Source organism: Chelonoidis abingdonii, chromosome 4, assembly GCF_003597395.2.
Source record: "Chelonoidis abingdonii isolate Lonesome George chromosome 4, CheloAbing_2.0, whole genome shotgun sequence".
Taxonomy (NCBI): Eukaryota; Metazoa; Chordata; order Testudines; family Testudinidae; genus Chelonoidis; species Chelonoidis abingdonii.
The window spans coordinates 42,026,350-42,048,439 of NC_133772.1; the positions used below are offsets into that span (position 1 = coordinate 42,026,350).

General features: G+C 47.8%; 1 protein-coding gene across 2 annotated transcripts; it reads right to left on the bottom strand.

Annotated features, from left to right (window-relative positions):
* Positions 1 to 895: 895 nt before the first annotated feature.
* On the bottom strand, positions 896 to 20,917 carry IFITM10 (interferon induced transmembrane protein 10). Of its 2 annotated transcripts, none has more exons than XM_032770739.2 (3): positions 13,069 to 20,917; positions 11,564 to 11,969; positions 896 to 1,189 (listed from the first exon to the last, which is right to left on the bottom strand). In XM_032770739.2, exons 1-3 carry the CDS (start codon positions 13,197 to 13,199, stop codon positions 1,040 to 1,042), a joined length of 687 nt encoding a protein of 228 aa, XP_032626630.1. In that variant the 5' UTR covers positions 13,200 to 20,917; the 3' UTR covers positions 896 to 1,039. The 2 variants fall into 2 exon arrangements, with proteins under 2 accessions (XP_032626630.1, XP_032626621.1); XM_032770730.2 differs by having other exon boundaries at positions 11,564 to 11,987.
* Between the last annotated feature and the right edge of the window lie 1,173 nt (positions 20,918 to 22,090).

A 22,090-nucleotide genomic window follows, 5' to 3' on the forward strand; every position in this document is an offset into this window, starting at 1 on the left:
CAATCTGTGAAATTAACCAGAATGGCATCGGATGGGCAGACGTATTATTATCTTTATTGAAAGTTTACAGAAATACAGTAGGAGTCGGTATACAGGATATATGCAAGTTCTCCAAAGGTTGCCTTACGTTCTCAGCATTTGCAGGAGATTCCATGGAGGAGTTTTGTTTTGTTTTAATTCTTTGGGGTTTATCGAGAGGCTTCAGGATTCTCCACTATGAACTCTCAAGGATAAAGCTCTCTGGGGATGGGAAATGGTAAGTTATTCTGGCCTTCAAATAAAAATTCAGTGAATAAATGTATAAAAAGAGGAAAAGAACAAAATATACAGGGGAGTGAAGGGAAGGGGAGAAGGGAGAGAGAGAGAGGACGTGGTAGCAGCCAGAACACATCTGATATATCCTGAATCTGCCCAGCTTTACTTCTCAGTTTTATCTTGCAGTAGCAGGCATTTTTCCTTTCTCTCTTGAGTTCTAAATCAGTGCACATGCTTCCCGGTATATCTGGAGTTCAGCTCTCCCAATAGGGTTATTTGCTGTTTTCCATCTAAGACACAGCTCAGCGCTTGGGCTGCTTATGTAACTTTAAACAGTGGATCGTCGATGACACAATGTTTTCTCTGACTCCTCGGCTGCCACTATGGTTGCAGCATCTAGCTACACAGCCATTGGCTCATGTTGTGGTTAGTTCTAAGCTTTGCATGTTGTCATCACCCACTTCTGTTTATCATGAAAATAAATATTTTTCTGTAAAAAATGTAAAAGTAATTTCCTTTTCCACAGAAGTTCAAATACCAGTCAGGGTTGGGTGTTGGCGGGGCCCCTAAGTTTAGTGGCCCCTGGAAATGGGGAGTTGGGGGGGGGGGGGGTTGGGGTGGGCGGGGGGGTTGGGGGGGGGGGGGAGGGGGGGTTGCTTGGTGGGGTTTACTTTGTGTTTATTTTTTGCAGTCAAGATGGATTGTTGTTTCATGTCCTTGCTGGAGGAAATTCAGTGGACACTTCTGGCACTGAGGCATTTCGGCAGCGGCTGCAGGCCTTGCTCTAATAGTCAGTGAGTGGGTAGCGCAGGAAGATGAAGACGAGGATGATGCAGAAAGTGGCAAGTGCTGAGCTGGTAATGTTAAAAAGCCGGGCTGTCTTGGCATCTTCGACTGCTCCATTCAGGTCATTGAGGAGTTTCTTATCCCGGACCTGAGACAAAAAGAATTTGGAGAGACAAAAACAAAAAGACAAGCAAACCAACCAGCTTAAAGTGATATAAGCAGGGGTTAGTGCGTGTGGACACTTCGTACCTGTATCTACTGCATTCTGAGGTTGGGCATAATTCCTGGCATTATCGTGCATTCAGGTATGGATGCTGGGTGCACTATAGGGTGAATTCTAGCACTAGTGCATGCTTCCTACTGTATTCCGAAGGTGGGAGTGTGAATCCTAACACTAATGTGCTGGGGTTTGGATCCCACTGCCTTTAGAGTAGGACCACTGGCACTTGTTCCATTGTGAGTGTGCTTTCTACTGCATTCAGAGGCTGAGTGTGCGAAATCTGGCATTGGCTCCAACTGCAGTTAGAGGCCATGCACAATCCTATAGCATATTAATATGCATGGGTTAATGCACTCTTTTGGCAGGTCCTATGCAGTTTACATCTACCAATCCTGCAACTGACAGTTTTCAGCTGTAATGTCATGGTCTGATATGCACGCTATTTCAGAGGCTGTGACTTTAAATGTGTCCATGTTGGGGGAGGACAAGATGGCTCTGAAGATTGGAAATGACCTTGTACACTCATGAGTTTGACAACAGTCCACGCTGATAGTGACCAAATGGTGTTATCACTCAGCAGCTGGTCAGTAGTTTACAATGTATCAAATATGTCGGTGTTCTCAGTCCAGTTTGTAGCAGATGCATGTCCACACCACAAAACCACCATCAGAACTGACACTGATTAGACCCTGGCCAACACTCTCAGCAAACAGGATAGGGACAGAATGGGCCTGGAGATTTAACTCTTCACTCCCAGAGGTGGTCAGAGTTGGGCAGCAGAGTTGTTGCACCTATTCCGGGGATGGAGGATTTCAGCTCCAGTGGCTGCTACTTCCATCAGACCCTAAATTTGCTCTCAGAAATGTGAACACGTTTACGGTACTCCTATCTGAACACTAGATGTCGCTGGCAAGTCAAGTAAACCCCTGAGCTTGCACCACAGTCCTACCTAGAAAGAATCGAATGCTTTTATCGACCAAGAGTTTTCCAAAAATACACCAGGATTGATTTAAGTCACTTTTCAGTGATTTGCTCTGTAACTCTGGCAGCATTTACAACCCGACGCTGGCCTGGGAGCTTGACATGACTCACTGGAGACAGGGCGGTAACAGCCACCTCAGTCCCAGCAAATTGCTGTGTGATTCCAGCTCACGGAGGCCTGAAGCTCATTCCAGACCTTGGAGTAATGTCCCATGCATTCTAATATGTGGATTCTTCCACTCTGTTGCCCTGGAGGGGAGGGTCCTTTGCCAACACACTCCCTGCTTTTATAACGCTTCACACTGGCCTCTGGGAAGGAGTCTTTCGCTGACATAAGGGTGCATGTGAGACCCTACCACAGCAGTCAGTCAAACAGGTGGCACGTGTATGTTAAGTATCTGTACCTCGCTCCCCCACCCTCCATGGCGCATCTAGACCTGGAGAGCGTCTAGTGACATGACCAGACTGTCACACGCACCCAGCAGCAACAACTGAGAACAGCAGCAGCCAGATGGAGAATGGTGCAGCCAGAGCTGGGAAGTGAGCCACTCTCTCATGGGGCCTGTTGCTCTCCCTGGTGAGCAGAGTAAGCACAAGAAAGCTCCTCCTTTTCTGTGCAGGGTCCTATGCGAAATCAGCAGGGGATGGGGGGTGGGTTCAAGCAGACAAGCCCAAGCCGTTGCACACCTGAGGTCTGGGGAGAGAGGCGTTCGGAGGTTAAGAGTACAGGTTTCATTATCTTGGGCAGAAGGGAGTAGGTGTGGGAATCAAGCCCCAGAACACCATGTAGTGAGCACTAGAGCTCACCACGGAGACAATCCTAATCTGTTGGCAAAGCTGCCAGCAGGGATCTCCCATTATGAAGGGAGCTGGGCAGACACATGATCTGTATCCCACGGGGTCAGCCCCACTCACCAGAATAGAAATCATTCAAGGAACGTCCCAGGCAGAGCTATACCCCTGAGAGGCCGAGGGAGAGAAGGGATAAGTATTTATTGCATGAGACAAACTCCTCCAGGGACACTTCTACTCCTCCACCTCCCTCCTACCGGCCTCCTCTCACCATTCTTCTCTATTTCTCTCCACCTCTCTCCTGCTCCTTCCTTCTCATCCCCCTTTCCCCATTCAGATGCTTTCCACTGGTCTCCTCTCCCTCCCCTCCCTTTTCCCATTTTTTCATTCCTCCTTTTCTTCCTGCTGTCTGTCTCCCCTCCCCCAGCTTCTAACTTCTCTCCTTCACTCAGCTCCCATCTCCCCCCTTGTCGGGAGCTGCCCTTTCCTCTCTTCCCCACCCTTGGCTCTTTCCTGCCTTCGCTCCTTCCACTCCAGTTCTTGCACCGCTGAGCACTTTCACAGAGAGTCCCATGACTGCACAGATTGCTGCTCTCCTTCCTCCTTTGCCCTCCTCCCAGCTCACAAGATCTGCTTCTCTCGTCAATTTCTGTGTGCTCCCACTCCCTCTGTCTCAGGAACGCCCTCCTGGACTCCTCTTCCCAGCACCTTCCCTCCTCCACTTCATCCTCAGCCCCAGATCTTATCAGCTCGCACATCTGTTCCAAGTGAGAACATCCATCAAGGACTCTCTTCTGCCACCTTCCCCAACCCTTCCACCACCCACCCCACACTCTCCTCCTTCACCCTTGTTTCTGACTCTGATATCTAACCCTCAGCGTGCCTCTGATCACTCAGCCTGTCCTCCTGTCCCCATCTAGTCCTCTCAACCCTGGTTCCATCTTTGATTCCCTCCCTTAATACTCACCCCTCTGCCTCCTTCCCCTGGCATACTATTGATTCTACAGTCCCAGCTGCTTCTCTAATGTTCACCTTCACCTGAAAACTCCTCCAGCGTGCCCCATGCTCTTGCCCTCTCCTTGATTCCCTCCACTCTAGCTTGTGCCCTCTCTGCTCCACCTGACGGGTGGCATAATATGACCTACCTTCTCCTAGCAAATTCACAGCGAGTCTTCTCTAGCCCTACTTTTCTTGAGCTCACTATCGCCATTGAAATATCTGAGCTTTCTTTTGCCGTCCGCTTTCTCTCCAAGTTCTCTTCTGACTTCTTTGATGGCTGCTTTGGCCTTCCCTTTGTTGGCACTTCATCCTCCCCTCTCCCTCTGTCTGTTGGACTCCTTCAGGGTTCTGTCCTTGGTCCCCTCTTCTTTTCCCATATGCTCCTGTGGCATCAGCTAGCACCTCTATTCAAATGATTCATTGTTATTCATTATCATTTATACTGTGGTAAAGCCTAGAGGCTCCAACCAAGAGTCAGGGCCCCATTGGGATGGGCACTCTATTCACATATAACAAAAAGACAATCTCTGCCCCAAACTGTTTACAGTCTGATTAAGCTTCCTACAGCTTTCTGTTCTGGCTTCTCCTCTTCTCTCTGGGCTCCCATCTCCAATGCCCACTCGGTCATCACCCCTGGTAGCACAAACTCAATCTTTCTAAGGGTAGATGGACATTTCCTCCCCTTCCCTTCTCTGTCACCAGTAAGGAGTTGCCCATCCTCCCTGTATCCTGGCCTCACCACCATCTATCTAGATACTCACATGGTCTGATGGTCCCGCAGCTCTGGTGGAGCTGCTGCAGGCTTGTCTGCGGGAGGTCCACTGGAGCTGCGGGACCAGTGGACCGTCCGCAGGAATGCCTGCGGCAGATCTACCGAAGCCACAGGCCCAGCTGACCCTCCACAGGCACGCCTGCGGCGGGTCCACCGGAGCCACCTGCCGCCCCCCCAGCAAAATGCCACCCCCCAGTAATCCTGGCGCCCTAGGCAATTGCCTATGTCGCCTAAATGGAAGCGCCGGCCCTGCCTTCAGCATATCCAGAATGCCAGCACTAGAGTCATCTTCCTCTCCTGCTGTTCTGTCCACACCACCGTCTGTCCCCTTCCACTCCTGTTAGGCTTCCTGTCTCATAGTTCAACAGCTCCAAGCTCCAGTATCTCTGATCTCATTTTCTCCTACTGCCGAACTTTCTCCTATGTGCCTCCCAATCCTCCCTCCTCATCTCTCCCCTTTGTCTCTTTCTTGCACCTTCATGTGTTCTGGACTTGGAAGTCTCTTGTCTACTTGTTTGCTCAGTGTCCACTGCCTTCTCTTTTCAACCCTCTCCTTCTTCCAGGGATCTGTCCTGCCTTGGTTTCCTCAGCAACACTCTCTCCACAAACTCCTTGCCCTGCTTTTAGGCCAGGCCTTGTCCCCCTCAGATCCTGAGGAGCAGGGGACAGGTCACATTGTATGGCTGTCACGTGCTGTGTCAGTGTACCATGCAGACACATGCATTTTAATTAATAATAATAATTCTGATAGGACTGTATCTAATGCTGCTTGGGCTTTGCTATCCAACCTGCTGCTGGTTGCATGTAGGGTGTGTGCACTGGCTGGGGGGCCTGTAGACCCATTTCTTCCAAATAGTACACCAATTTCTGCTTCTCTGCACACAAATAACTTCCCATGTAGGAAGAGGGTAGAGAGTCTCGGATTGCTCTACAAATTGGTTGTAAGCCCTCCAGCTTGTGAGCACCTGTGGTACAATCTCTCCTCATGGACTAGCACTAGGATCTTGTCTCACTGGCTCGCTCTGTCGCTGTACTGCTTGGGAAGCAGCTGGATTTATTTTAATTCCTGAAAGTTGTTGGTCTTCTAAGACAGTGTTTCTCAACTACCAGTCCCAGAGATCTTCAGGGCTGGCGCTGGTCCCGGAGATCTCCCTGACACAGTTTAGGAAGGCTGCAAACCAGTCCCTGATATCAAAAAGGTTGAGAAACACTGTTCTAAGAGAACAGCCTGAGAGGCTGATGTCTTTTCTCATGGAGTCATTATTACCATACGCTTGCCTGAGAACTCAGGAGATGCAACCTCCCTCATTCCACAGAATCAGGGGAGCTAGACCTCTTCGGCCATTCTAAACCCTTCCCCTCAAATGCAAAGATGCAACATTCACACCCTCATCTGCTTACACTCTAAATAGACAAAGACAGACAAAAGGTGGGAGGGGGACACAGAGAAAGGAAGTGCCCAAATCACCTACCTTGGGCAGAGCCAGGAATAAGACCTAGGTTTTCTGATTCTCAGCCTTGTACCTATCCACTACGCCTCACTGCCTCTCTATGGTTAGATTTGCACTAAAACCTGAACTCCACAGGAAAGGAAAGGCTCCACAAAGTAGCTCTTTGTCAGACACAGGTGTAGCTGCACCACTGTTATTCTGTTCATTTTCCTTTCCACTTGAAACTACCATTGGTAGAGTTGGAGCAGTAAAACATACAGTCAATATGGCTCCAGCACATACATTACTCATATGCGGCACTTATGTTCATTTAAAATGGAAAACAGGCTATATAAATGCAAGGATCTCAGATGCCCTGTAGCTCCCACACGCTTGGTGTGATGCATCTTTTGGCAGTAGCATAGGATCACCTGCTGGAACTCACACATGGGAAGATTTTTTTTAAATCAGTAAAACCCTGGAACACATGGGTGGACACAAAAAGGAGACTGGGTTCCTCATTTTCCTGACGTCCATATATGAATCCTGAAATTAGACTTCCAGAATAAAAACTGACTGTGATCCCAGCCTCTCTGATCTACTGCCTTTTTGTGTAATTGGTACATTGAAGGATTTGGCTTGTCCCAAAGGTCTCTTGTGATAAAACTGCTGGTGATTGATCTCTTAACAGTAAGTGCTGATGCATCATTTATTAGTGCTTAGAGCTGGGAAATAGGAGTGGGGGGAAGCAAGCTGAATAGCCTTTGCAAAAGTCAAGGCCACAACATTTGCTTCTGGCAAAACCAAACAAAAAAAAATCATCTTCCTAGCCAAGTTTATCAGGTGGTGTTGGCATCTGTGCTGTATTAATGCTAGCGCTGACATGGGCTTTCAAATCTCACTGCACCTACGTCTAATCCTTCCCTCCACCTTCCTCCAAATACACACATCCATTCATAACTAGGCACAGTTTTTCCCTTTCCATCTCACTGATCCTCCAGACCGAATGCTGGGGCCAAACCCTCAGCTGGTGTAAACTGATGCAGCTTCGTTGCAGTCAACAAAGCTATTCCATTGTACACCAGCTGAGGATCTGGCCCAGTATGGGTTAGAAAGAGGGGCTATACGTAAAGACCAGGTATACAGACAAAGCTTATATCAAATACTTGGCTTGTATACCTGGGCCCAGGCTCCACTTGGTATGTTTCTCTGACTGAGAACGTAAGCTCTTTGGTGCAGGGGCCAATGTGTGCCTAGAACATCTAGCTCATTTTGGTGCTATTGTAGTCTAACAATCTACACACAGTGAGAGATCTATAGAGCTCTTTATCCACACGCACCCTGGGAGGCATGAAGGCAAAGAAAGAACAGAAGTGAGTATATTATTTCTGAAACATTTTTAAATGCAATATTAAAGCACACTAAAGGCCCTGATTCAGCAAGGTACTTAAATACGGGCTTAGCTTTCAGCACAAGTGGTCCTAGTGAAGCCAATGGGACTCTGCATTTTTGTTATTTAAAACAATGTTTCTTAGGGTTTTTAAAATGTTTACATTATGTGAAGGAAGTTTAAAGAACAAAATCCAGGGACCCTAAAGCCTTTAGCGCATTGGCTGCACCCTAGGCAGGAAATCACACAGCTGTGGTTCCCAGTGAAGAAACACCTTGGCTTTATTCATAATAGCAGCCCTGGTCCCGCAGCCTCATGGACTCCACTGGGCCTCTACTCAGCATGGTGCTCCTTGAAGGACTGGGGCCTAAATCTGCACATCTAAACTTTGCTTCAGGGGACAAGAAGAAGGTCTAACTAACAGGACATTTTTCCCAGTTATTTTCCTCATTCCAGTCTTTTCTTACCTAATGGGAATGCCCTGCAAAATGTAACAGACATAGAGATGAAACCAATAGGGCTCTGTAGAAATGACTGTAACGTCCTATAGCAACTAATAAACAGTAGAAGTCTTTTTACGCACTTGTGCGTACACGCACACACACATTCACCCATGAAAGCTTATGCTGTAATATGTCGTTAGTCTATAAGGTGCCACAGGACTTTTTGTTGCTTTTTACACACACACACACACACACACACACACACACACAGAATAATTCTACAGCAGGGATATCATTCTCTATTAAATACTATAGGATGGTTAAGACTATAGAAATGACCATATTTTCTCTTCCATTCTGTAGGCCTTTCCCAGGGGAGTTCTTCTGCTGCATCCAGACATTCTGCCATTTTCTCTCTTATGCCACTCTCCCCATCAATGACCACAATATTTCAGGCCGTATCCCCTTGCCATTCCCTGACTCTGCCATGGATCTCTGAGGAACGTTATGTTTGCCGTTTTTATTCTGCCAAAGAACTGAAGCTAGTAGAGCTGGGAAAGACCTGTTGGGTCATCTAGTCCAGTGTTTCTCAATGACTGGTCCGTGGGCTGGTGCCAGTCCCCAAGATCTCCCGGACACAGTTTAGGAAGGCAGCAAGCTAGTCCTTGGGATCAAAAAGGTTCAGAAACCCTGGTCTAGTCCATCCCCTCCCAGAGCAGGACTGTGCCCTACAGCTAATTCACCCTGTCTGGTTCAGGTTAGTTGTATATTTCTCAAGTGATGGGGACTACTCCACTTCCAACAGGAGACTGTTCCACAGACTGATAGACAGTGCTGTCTCTGGATCTTCAGCTTATATTTTTGTTTTCCTGAGTTCAGCCTAATTCTCCTAGCTATTCCTCTCTCCCCGCCCCCAATCAATTGTTCCCTTGTGGGGGAGAAGCATCCATGTTATTAAAGCAAATTTAAGCTAATGAACCCATGAGGGGGGCAGGGGAGAGAGGAAAAGCCTATTTCTTGTCCTATACTGGTATGCCTATCCCACAGAGTGTTACGTGGTAAGCAAGACTTCCATATCATCCTTCTTTGATGTTGGCAGTGGCCCTAAATGTCCTTGGGACAGCCCAGGCAATGGTAATGTTCAGCACTCGTATAGACCTTTACATTCAATGCACTTTACAAACAGCAGTGAGTTAAGCCTCCTGACATCCCTACAAGGAAGGTGAGTGAGTATTCTCACCCCCATTTCGTGGATGGGGAAACTGAGGCACAGAGAAGGTAAGGGACTTCCCAAGGTTACCCAGCGAGTGGCAATCAGATCGCTGTGCTCAGTGGTCTAGACCACACTGCCTCTGCTATAACAGAGCCCCAGGGCCTGGCTGGTTCAGAAACAGCCTCCTTGTATTCTTGTGGAAGTCACAGTCACTGGAGTTAGATGGGGTTAATTGATCTGTTTCTGTGATGAAATCCCCTGCACACTGGCCTTCCTGTAAACACTGCCTGCCAAAACACATCCACTAGATTCCTGTGCCTGAGGCCACCCAAATGATGACACATTCAGGGCCACCCAGGGGCCTGGTCTCATTTACATATACAATTATCTAATTGCTTTTATGAACCTCCCTCCCTAAACAACATAACCCCTCCAAACCCTCAGACCCTCTCTTCCTTGACAGATGATTAGAAACTGCTTGCTGGCTGAGTTCACCGGCAATGAAATCCTGCAGCCCAGCTGGTCTGTTCTCATCCGGCAGTTACAGGGAATAATTCCGGAAGATTTTCATGGACTCAAAGGATAGTGTTACCTTATGATAGTGTTACCTTACAGACATGCAGAGGTCTGGAGCCCTCAGAGAAGAGTAGCAGACTGGGGCAACTGACCTCTTAGAATCAGACTCTGACTCCATTTCGAGAGTGATCCAGCAAGCAGAGAGCAGGATGCAGTCTGCAGGATACAAGCTGGACGCCTCTGAACTACTCAGGTCCCATTCTCCCTGGGCTGCACTCTGCACACTGGCTCCCAGTTCATTCATGCATCTATTTCCATTTCTCCCTTATGAAGCCCTCCCTGGTCTTCCATCACCTTAGTTAGCAGACCTTGTTTTCACATTCCTGGCAGGTCTCCAAGGCTGGCCTGATAGTTTAGAGGACCCTAGGGAGAATCAGGCCATGAGCTGCTTTCCTCACTGCTGCTTTAGCCAGAGCCAGGGAAGGAAACAAGTTGCTTCATGCCCTTCTGGTCCCACTGCTAGAAGCAGAGGGGCTGGGCTCGGAGTGGCAGAACTTGTAGAGGATGGGAAGTGGGGACAAAAAAGCTGGGGCACAAGTGGCTGCTTGGTGTGTTTGTGCTTAAAGCCAGTCCCACCGATCACCCGGTTCCTCCAGTTTGCACAGTTTGCTCTTTTCCCCTCCTTCTCTTTGGAGCCCTCACTATCCCCAGACTCTAGGAAATACTCACTAAGGACCTGATCCAAAGCCTGCTGAAATCAATGGAAGGACTCCCACTGCGTCCACATTTAATCAGACCGCTAAGGAGTTCTTAAAAGACTGACTTCCTGTTCCACTATTGGGCCAGATCTTTGACTTAGCATAAATCACCAGAGCTCCACTGCAGTCAGTGAAGTCACTGATTGACATGATTTGAGGATCTGGTCCAGTGCCTCTAACTAAACTATCTTATGTAGAGCCTCAGCATGCTGATACCAGACTGATGTGAGAGGCTTTAGTGCATGGACCAGAGGACTGCCAGCCAGGATTTCCAAGATTCTATTGCCAGCTCTCAGACGGACTTCTTCTGGGACCATCACCAAGTCACCTCAGTGCTCTGTGCCTCAGTGTTCCTGTCTGCAAGATGGAGATAATACTTGTCCCCACGTAGCCTCCTTGCCTCCACAGAAACGTTGCCAGGCTGAATTAAGTTTGATTTGCAAAGTATTGGGAAGATGTAAGGTGCTTCTTATCATCATCATACACCTGAAGCCCCCAGTAGCCTATTGGCATTCAGGATTCCCCAGCACTAGTTGAAGTTCTCTCCTGTGGTGATGGGGGTTGCCCCACACAGGTCTCCAGATGCTGGGGGATTCTGGCTACCTGGGGAGGAAGTTGTTGTCCTCCTGGTAGTAAATGCAACTGTTCTAGTTCTCAGAATTATGCTATAACCAAGCCCGCAGATGAGTGAGAATTATAGATCTCCAGTCACAACAAAAGCCAATTCAGAGCCATCATCACCGAATCCTCTTATCTCTCTATCTAGAGTCTTCTGTGGTGCCCATCACCTTGGTATCTGAATGCCGTGGATACCCACACTACTCGCAAAACAACATTTCCATTCCCAAGATCTCCCCTGACAATGTATATTAACATAACAGGGCCCGATTCTCCACAAGGGGAAACTGGCATTGCCCTGCTGACTTCAACAGCCATGGCACCGATTTACCCCAGCTGTGGCTCTGGCTCAGTGTGTTCCCCACAGGGTGGCTTGCAATCAGTACTTACTTTCAAAGAATAGGCCAAGGCGATGAAGCCGAGACAGCAGAAGTTGAGGTATACGAAGTTGAAGATGGACCAGAGATAGTAATCGTTCACCTCCGTGGTGTCTGGGTAGATTTCAATCACCGTCGTGGGGTTAGTCATTGTCTTCTTCTCGACTGTGTGTTTGCACTGGACAGCTGGCCGCAGGCTGTCCCCTTTGCAGCTCTTATTCTCCATGTAGCAAACAGCCGAAGAGGGAGATAGGGCAGGCGCAGCTTGCGGGATGGCAGGAGGCTTGGGAATGCCAGCAAAGCACCCCTGCTGGGGGGGTCTCTGAATCCAGAATGCTCCGTCAAAGGGGCACAGCGGGTCCAATGGGGGTTCCTGAGTTCTCTCCGTGGTGGCTGCTGCAAATTTACCAGACTGTATCCTGGCAAAATGAAATCCCCTGTGAAAGATTGGGGGTGGGAAGGGGAGATGGAGAATGACGGGGATGGAATAAAGCAGGGGGGAATTGAGGGAGAAGAGAGAAAGGAGAGGCAGAGGGACAGAGGAGAGATTGGGGAGAAGAGAGAGGGAGTAAGTAGAGGGGAGGGAGGAGAGCAGGGTAGAGGAGGGGGAGGAGACAGAGAATAGTATTTACACTCTTGTACCACAAAGGAGCATTCTCCTGTACATTGAGCAGTCTGTAATGTATGCAGCAGTGGAACAGTTACTGCTCTCCATGCAGCTGGCTGTCCCTGCTCCCGCAGCATACTCTGTCTCCCCCCACAACCCTCGCAGAATAGCCGGAGAGTTCGAGGAGCTTCTGACATCTGTCACCCTCTTCCTCTGCTCCCACCATCCTTATTATAGCTGCCAAAAGCCTTTGCAGTGGGAGCGTCCCAGCAATAACGCATGTGGCTGTTTCCTCACTTGGCCCCCCACCTCTCCCCACATCAGCTCTGAATGGGAGACAGCGGCTGCTTTCGTTTCTTTAAAAGAAAGAAAGAAAGAAAGAACAACACGTCCGAAGAAGGGGGAGGGGAGGTTCCGAAGAGAGTTTCCAACCAGACCCCGTTCCAGCGTTACCCCCACCCCCGCCCTGTCCATCCATCCATCAGGGCCCTGCTGCTCTCTGTCCCATTCCAGGATCGAAGCTGGTTGCTGCAGGGAGGTTAAATGAGTGTCAGTCCAGTCGCCTGTGCAGCTGGCAGCACAGCCCTGGCTTCTCTCTCCCCCTGTTTTTCTTTTTTCTTTTTTTTTGCTGAGTCCTCATCTCCCGGGAATTCCTGATGTAACTGAATTTCCCATTTCCTTTCACCTGTCAGCAGTTTTTCCTGCTTGGCCAACCCCTAGGCGAGAGGCAGAAGAAGGGGCGAGGACAGACGAGGATGAGGGGGAGCTGGGAAGAGGCTGTCTCCTGCTCCCCACCCTCCCCACTCCATTAGCTGTGTAATTAGCAGGAACCATCTGCCTCTAGCCACCCATCTGTCCATCCATCCGTCTCCTTGGGAAAGGCGCAAGAGGGGAGAGCGAGGGATACTCACAAGGAGGAACACAGGGAGTTGCTGCATCTCTGGCTCAGCACTGCCTCCAACTCTGGTTTCTTAATAACTGGAGTTGGTGAAGGAGAGGAAGCGGGGGGTGGACAGTGGGGGAGGAAGAGGTCAGCTAGCATCCCTCTGAAACAAACAGTTCAAGGTGCACATGCTCATTACAGCCTTTTGGCAGGAGAGCTCCACTTAATCTCAGCCACAGATGCTGTTTTCTCATGCCTTCTCAGCCCAGGAGCATGACCTGCTGGTTCATGTTTCCTTGCACCTACCTGCCAGGAAGGCACATCTCCCAGGCGCACGGCTCAAGGGTGTGGACATTGGTGCACACGCTAGCCGGGAAGATCACCTCAGACAGAAACCATCTACAACCTCCATCGAGATATTTAAGGAGAGATTTCGATGCAGCCTTAACTATGGAGTCGCTGCCGAGGCCTTGGTAACCTAGACTGAACATATACATGCCATACAGGGTTGACTGGTCAACCAAACGCTGGGAGCACAAGTCTAATGTGGGGAGGGTATTCAGCAGTGTTTGCGCTCCGGTCATGGGGAATGGATAGAAATTGGATAGATTCTGCATGCAGGGAGAGAGACACATGCACATGCAATCAAAACAAGAGAACAGCATCCCCAGGCCAACAGCGGCTGGAAGCACGCAGGAAGCAGTGCGGTCTGCTGCAGAAAGGAGGAGATGGATGGACATCATTAAGAATGGGAAAAGCCAGGAAGGGTTGGGATCTGAGTTCAGTTTTCTGAGAGTCCCTGTTGTTGACAGGGGTTGAATTAAATGGTTCCCATCTCTGCTTTCTACCTATCCCAAAAGCTACATTGAAACAAATTGGCTCACCCAACTTCACAACCTAATGACCTCACTTTGTGGGGTGGCCACTGCAGAAAGGTCATGACTTTCAGATTGTCCCAGACGGGACAAGCATAAAGGTGGTGCCCCAAGTTCACTAAAGGTGCTTTGCAGTAGTGGATTAGTTAGGTGAAGACAGGCATGGAATTGCATCGAGTCTTCTTTGGCTGGAAGGCTGGTGGCTGCAATTTGTGGCACTGGGTGGGGCAGGGAAAGCAGTAAAAATGAGGGCATACTCATATTGAAATGATAATTAAAGATAGATCTCTAAGACACATGAGTGGCCATGTTATGAGAACTGTTCCCCAGTGTGGCTTCTGAGGTAAAGTTCTCCTTAGGATAACATAATGACAAACAGAGAGAAAACAAAGAGAAGGAATAGTCTATTTTCAAGATGGTGAAAAATTAACAGTAGGGAGCCACAATGTTCCATGTAAGGATTCGTGCCCTTAATATTATCATTTACGATCTGGAAAAGGGAATGAACCATAAGGTGGAAAAATATTGCAGTGACGTGCAATTATTTAGGTAAATCAAGATGAGAAAAGGTGCATGGGACCCAGAAAGTGAGGTGAATGGGCAGATGATTATCACTATTGATCAATGTAATGTAATTCGCAGAGTTGTAACTATGTTGGTCCCACGATTCTTCAAGTCTGAAGAAGAGCGCCACATAAGCTCAAAAGCTTGTATCTTTCACTGACAGAAGTTGGTCCAATATTCCCTCACCCACTTTGTCTCTCAATGCAATGTAATGTATATAGAAAGGGATACTCTGAAGTACCGATACACATTGCTGGGTTCAAAATTAACTTTACATCTGGAAAAATACCTGCGGGTAACTGGACAGTTGAATCAAAACCTCTGCTCAATGTAGAGTGGAAACAAAAGGTTGTGATGTATAAGGAAAGGAGTGGAAAATAATATTGAAAATATTGTTACAGTGAAAGGTGCTAATGGCTGCCACCATGTGAGTCTCAGGCTTTGTCTACCCTAGCACTTTTGTCAGCGAAACTTTTGTCGGTCGGGGGGTGGAAAAAAACCCCCACCCTCCTGCCCAACATAAGCTTCACTGAGAAAAGCACTGGTGTGGACAGTGCTATGTCAGCAGGAGATGTTCTCCAGCCAACATAGCTACTGCCGCTTGTTGGGGGTGGTTTAAATTATGCCGGCAGGAGAGCTCTCTCCCGTCAGCATAGAGTGGCTACACATGAGATCTTACAGAGACAGAACTGCAGAGGTTCAGCTGCGTCTCAGTAATATCTCTAGTACAGCCATAGCCTTAGATCCAAAGGCAATCACAGACCTCATCAAAGCCAATGGGTGTGCCAAGTACTCTCAACAGAAGAAGCAATCAAGCCGCTTTATGTACTAAAAACAACTGCAGACTATTGGGGGCGGAATCACCCAAGGCACTAGGCAAGTCAAAGCTAAGCCATGCGGACTGAGGTTTGCTCCTACTGTATTCAGGGGAACAGGACTTTTGTGCACACTCTTTGTAAATAAACAGGATTGCTCCATCGATACCTGAGTCCTATCATCAATTTCTCCCCTCAACAGAAAAAACCCTGCAAAGTCCCAAATACTGGCTAACTGCTTGGGCCAAAGGGCAACAATATTATAGTGCCATTATATACATAAGTGGGATGGCCTCATTTTGAATATCATGCTCAGTTCTGGTCAATCCATCTCAAAAAGTATAAATAGAAGGGAATGAAATACAGGCAAGGAAAATGATTTGACATATGGAGGGAGAGACTTCAGTAGGAGAAAATACTGGAAAGACTGGGATAGTTTAGAAGTTTACAGAATACATTGATCAAAGGAAATACTTTTTCATACTATGTACAATTAAACTGTGGAACTCACTGCCACAAGATTTTATTGAGGCAGGATTCATAAAAGGATTAGCCATTTATATGGCTAATGAGAACATCTACAGACACATTAGGGAAAAATCATGAGGGATATAAATTGGTGAGGGTGACAAAGAAACTTTCCATTTCATAATTGTCCTTTACAGCATTATTTGCACCTTACTATGAAGCAGCTAGTGCTTGCAATTGTTGGAGGTAGGACACTAGACTAGATGAACCACTGCTCTGATCTGGTGAGGTAGTTCTTTTGTTTCTATATGGACAGGGCCAACAGCTCACCTGCATTTGAGGTGCAATACACCAAAAATTACTCCATCACACACTCTGTGAAACCTGGAACTTGTTCTGAGGCAAGAAAACTGGAGAGAAATGATAGTGGTGTGGAGGGGGGACGGGTGGAGAAACAGGACCAACAAGACTGCTTTAGAAGTCAAGGAGAGAGAATCGAAGGCCTGGGGACTGAAGGAGAGGGGAGAGGCTAGCACCGAGAAGGAAGAGTAGGAGAAAAAATAGTGGAGAAAAAAAAACCCCACAGAAAGAGAAAAATGGACTGGGAAAGAGAGGCCAGATCCAAACATGTTAGAAAGCAAGGGAGAGAAAGATGGGCCTTTAATCAAAAATAATCAATTAAGTGAAATACGGGCACTGAGAAATACTGAATTAAAACCCGAGATGGAGAAGAAAACCTAATGAATAGGAAGAATAAAAGGAAAGAAGAGCAAAGAGCACAGCTGGGGAGACACGACAGCTTCTTCTTTCTAAATATCATGGTCTGTTTGCTTTAGCCAATATTCTGGTCCAGCAGCTGGATACTGTTAGAAGCCGAGGCTGGTTCCCCACAGTGAAGCGAGTCTGACATGACACTGAAGGTAAATCAGGAGAACGGGTTTATTTCTGTGAGAAGCCTAGATAGAGAAAGGGCTGAGCTCTGCAAGACGGGTGGGAAACTTTGAGTCACCCTGGCTCCACAGCCACAGCTGCCACCCCTCCATCAAACAGCCTGATCCCTCATGCTACCTGGCAGGCAAAGAGTTAGTGCAACACCTGAGAAGCACTGCCTGGAGGGGCACTATCAGGTGTTATCACAGCAAAGGAGTTCAGGCCCTGCCTTCCTGTGTGCTGGAGACAATGTTCATATAGAGCAGCTGTCGATGAGGAAGAATCCTGCTGTGCACGCAGCTATACCACCCAGAGTTATCCCCTGGCTTGCTCCAGAGGGATGCTAGAGCTTGTCCCTGGTTGCAGACATTATCCAGAGTGGACAGTGACCTGTCAATCTCCCCAGGGCTCAAGTTGGTACAGGCTGTGGCAGGGGAGGGGGAGGAAGAGGCTCAAGGATAGCCTTCATTCCCCATTGAGCTTCTCACCACAGTGCTGCCTGCTGGCAAGGCTTGGAGACTACTGCTTTCTCCTGCCCTTGCTGGCTGGGTGGGCACCTGCGGGAGAAGCACTGAGGGCAGATGAGGAGAGAGTATCCCTGCCCTCAGTGCCAGCCCTCACCAGCAGGGAGGAGTGACTGCCAGGGAATCCCTGATGCCTGCTCAGTCCCTGCAGCCCTAACTGGCTGCATGAGAAACCAGCTGCAGCTGGAATGCACACATAGGAGTATCTGACAAAAAAGTTCCCCAGGTAGCCATTTGCATTTTCTTATTTTCCAGATTCTAACAAAAGAGTAAGGCAAGAAATTCAGGCCCCACCAGTGGCACTCAGCCCCATGGCCTGGGAAAGCCTGTCTTAGGGGATCATTATGGCACGCTAAATGGCGTGGCTGTTTACGACACCAGCAAGAGAGAATGTTTATCTGGGTGTGGCTGGGAAGGTGTGCGGAGGAGTGAGGTGATACTGCCTGTTCAGATCTGACTTCATTCTTTTACTGTCCACCTCCCTGATTTTCGTTTGTGTAAAGGTGACAGCTGATCTGTGCTCTGAGATTTATATGGAAAGCCACACAAGGAGAAAGCAGCAAGCGGCAGCCATGGAATATCAGGCCATATTTCCATTTGAAAGCAGATGCTGATGCCATCACAAACTATGGGAGTAGAGCCTGAGTCATGAGAGCCCCTGAGCTGCAATCTCCTCTTCTGTCACTGCTGCGGCTCTCATTTCCTCCTTTCACTAATATAAAGGCCAGCCTGTTTCCCTCGGAGTTAGGTTTCCTTTAACAATCTATTACTATCGCTATGGAACTAAACGTTTACATTTTACATGAGTCCCTAACGCGCCATCGTGCCAGAAGATGCTTAAAACTCCACAGGCTCTCTGGAACCACAGGTTCAGCTGCCAGCAGCATCACCTCATGCCTTCATCCCTCCTATAGCCTTCATAGGACTGATTCTTAGTTACCCTGTCCCTGTGCTTAGGGCAGGGCTGGAGGAGAAGGGGCACGGGTGGCTTTACACTGTATTCACACACACTGTCCTCTAGCATTATTCTGGGGCCTATCTGGCCACCAGTGTAAGTCAGAGCAGCCTCAGGACTGCTTGACTTCCACCTGTGCTTCCCAGGACCTTCAATGGTCTTTGAGAAGCAGGGAATAGCCAGAAAGGGTAGTGCAGCTTGGCCATTCCCATTCCCTGTCCTCCACGCTAAGAGCTGGGAATAGAGCAGCAGCAAACCTGATGCCAGCCCTGTCTCAGCTGGAGAAGCCCCCTGCACAGTGGATATTCTCAGAGGGCTCTTCCCATCCCCTTTATGTTGCCAGTGTGCACCCGAGAATGGGGTCCAATGGAGTTTGCTACGTACATGTGGCTCTTTCAGATGAGACTTTAAAAACCAAGGTCCTGTCTGCTGGGCCTCGGTACCACAGCACCACATATGCGTGCTCATTGGCCGTAGATTCCATGGCCAAAAGATCACCCTAGTCACTGCTTTATAGTACACTAGCACCAGCTGGTTGCCACCATCCCACTCCAGAGGCAGTAGCATTTCAATGAGGCTGCAAGTCCTGTAAACAAGGCCTGAGCCAAAGCCCACTGAAGCCAATGAGACTCTTTCCATTGATTTCAGTGGGTGCCAGACGGCCCCATAGGTTTCAAACCACTTTGGGATCTCTTCTTAATTATTATTAATTCATAATCTTTCAAGATGGCAAGTGCTGTATAATCTATCACACGCTATATGATCATGGTCACCGTACTATTGAACAGAATGTTACATTCTCAGTATTTCAAAGCATTAAAAAATCATGAGTCAAGCCTGAAAAAATTATGAAATTGGTTTAAAAAATCATGAGGGTTTACTTTCATTTACATTTTTCATTCTTTTATTTGCCTCCTGGTTTCTGAGCCTTTAGGGGTCATTCTCTACAACCATAAAGGCTAAACATCTACTTTTTTACAAATGAAAGCTGAGATTATAATTATTATTTGTATTCATAGTGCCTAGGACCTGGACCAAAAGAGATTCTCTTGTTATCACTTGACCTGGGGGAAGGCTTTAAAAACCATCACATACTGTGAGACTCATGACAGAATCAGGAGAGTTGGCAACACTAACTGAACTCTCCCTACTAGAACCAGAATAGCAACACTGGGAGAACAGAAGAACGGCCATACTGGGTCAGACCAAAGGTCCATCTAGCCCAGTATTCTGTCCACCGACAGCAGACAATGCCAGTTGCCCCAGAGGGAATGAACAGAACAGGCAATCATTAAGTGATCCATTCCCAGCTTCTGGCAAACAGAGGCTAGGGACAACATCCTTGTCCTGCCCAAGAGTGTTATGTAGGACTGAATTGCTCAACTTTTCAGTGGAGGAAACACAGCAGCAACCCTATGGCACTCCTTTCCTAGCCCCACTCTTTGAAATTCTCTCTACTGAATTCTAAGCTAGCTGAACAATAATATTGTTTGACATTTGAAAGGGTCAGGCCTCCTTCCCCATGCTTCTTCTGTCCTGTCCTCTAGCTTTTAAGCTGCATTCCACTTCTCTTCCCCTCCCAAAGGAACCTAAAAATAAAATTAAAAAATCAAGAGGAAAAAGAAAACAACCAATCCCAAGACAAAAGTGGTTCATCATTTGTTTTTAGTAAAAAGAGTTTCCAGAAGCAAGAGATTGTCTTCTAGACACTGCCCTGAGCATCTGAGAGTGTTGCATCTATGAACATGGGGTCAGAACTTCCATTCATTTACATGAGCTCTACACTGGTGTAAGTGCATTGACTTCAGCTGATTCGTTGCTTAGTATTTAGTAATTCACTGTGTTGCAGCAGGGTCAGCAAGAGGAGAATTGGACTGTTGGAACTAGGGTATCATGTTTGCTGTTCTGGACTTGCGGTGTGTACTGTTTATCTTCTCTGTGCTGGTGGAAAATTTTAATACAGATGAAGTTTCAACTAAGTCAAATGAATTTATTTGTGGAGAGACAATGCAGTAAATGGAGGGAGATGGCAGAGGAAGGGCAAATGACTCAGATCGTTAATATTAAAAATAGCACTGCAGAAATTAAGGAAATAATGTTGCAGTGCAGGACACAAGTTGAGAGTGGTGGAGGGAACTGAGCCACCTGGCCAGCAGGGGTAGAGAACCTTGCCCCAAATGTAAATGAAGTGCAGAGTACAGGAGAATCAGACAGTGTGTGCGCATGCTGATGAGTTTTAGGATGTTTTGAGATGAGTATGGGAATGATCAGGGCATCCCAATGATGTTCTGCAGCAGTTGTTGAAGGCTGGCTCCTCTACAAGACCAAAACTGTACTAATCCCGCCTTTCTGCGCTGCCTTGGTGTTTAGTCACAATGCAAGTTGCACATGTTTTAAAGCATAAGCTCAGCATGCCACTGGCACAACACTACACCTGGAAGCACCCCAATGGGGTGAGGAAACATCCAAAACCTCTGCTGGGGGCACCAGGTTGCACAACTTTCCCTTCCCTTCCTGCAATGGGCGTCATCTCCCTCTTACCTCTTGTCTCCAGAAGGCAGGCTGGAGTGCAAGCATGGGACCGGCAACAGCCCTCTGGCCCCTTCCAAAGTCATTCAAGGCCAGGCCTGCTCTCCTCCCATACATCTTTGTGACCTCTCCCCTCTGCTCTCCCCTTCCTGTCCCTTTAATGGCCTGATTTTCAGAGGGGCTGAAAATGGGATGTCAGTGGGAGCTCAGCACCTTTGAAAATGGCTTATGCTTTAAAACATGTGCAACCAGACCTGTTGTGACTTCCCTTTCCCTCTCCCTCAGCCAGCTGTGCCCCCCTCTTCCTTTCCTGTCTTGGGTCTCTCTTCTGCTTCCTTCTCTGTCCTTTCCCACTTCTCTGAAGGGAGCTGAAACCCCCCTGGCTACTGGGATGGATGGAGAAAGCCCTCAGCACAGAGCAGTAAAGCCAGCAAGGGAGAGCCTCTGGTGGCCACAGCAGTGAAAACAGCATCTCCTAGTGGCAATATGAGCAAACTGCGCGTGGGGAAAACCTGTGCTTTCAGGTCCAGCTGCCTGGAATAAACAGCAACGAGGAGGCAGTAGTGCCTTAAAGACTAACAGATTTATAAGATGCCACTGGACTCCTTGTTGTTTTTGTGGATGCAGACTAACACGGCTATGCCTCTGATACTGGAATAAACAGCATGATCAGAGGACAGCTAAAAAAAACCCAGTGGCCACCAAATGGAGCCTGTTAGCTCATATGCGCTGGTAAAGGGGTAAAGATGAGCTGGGCAGAAAACAGGGAAAAGGAGGAGCAGCGCTGCTTGGCTTGGTTGTTTTTTACTGGCTCATCCTTTTTATCAGTTATTGTTATTTCTTTGTGTTGTGGGACTGTGTGGAGTCCCAGGGCTAGGCCCACCAGGTGCCAGACAGACAGATAGTCCCTACCTCAGAGCGTTTACAATCTCTTTTGTAGCAAAGGGCTCCACCAGTTTGACCATCCCATTTCAAAAGCCAAACATTGCTCCCTTTGTCACTAATTACACCAGAAATTATTAGAACCACCCACCCAAGCAATCAAACCAATCAACCCCCCATAAAAATAAAATAAATCTAATTCCCCATTTCCTTTACTGTGTGTTTATTTTTTTTGCATTTCTCACCGCTTAGACTCTGAAACGAATTTAGGCCCAGATTCTGCAACTAGATTCACACAAGCAGGTTCTGGTGCTTGTACTAATCCCCAATGGACCAGGGCTTTTAGTCAGTTCCAATCTTGCTTATAGCTAGTTTTGTAATTTAGCTGCCATGCACTAGCCCAATGCAGCAGAGTTTAGGTTGCCAACACTACAGAGATGTTCTGAATCCAAACAAGAAATCAGGTTCAAAAAAGGTTAAAAAGATCAGGAAACCATTTCTAGTAGTG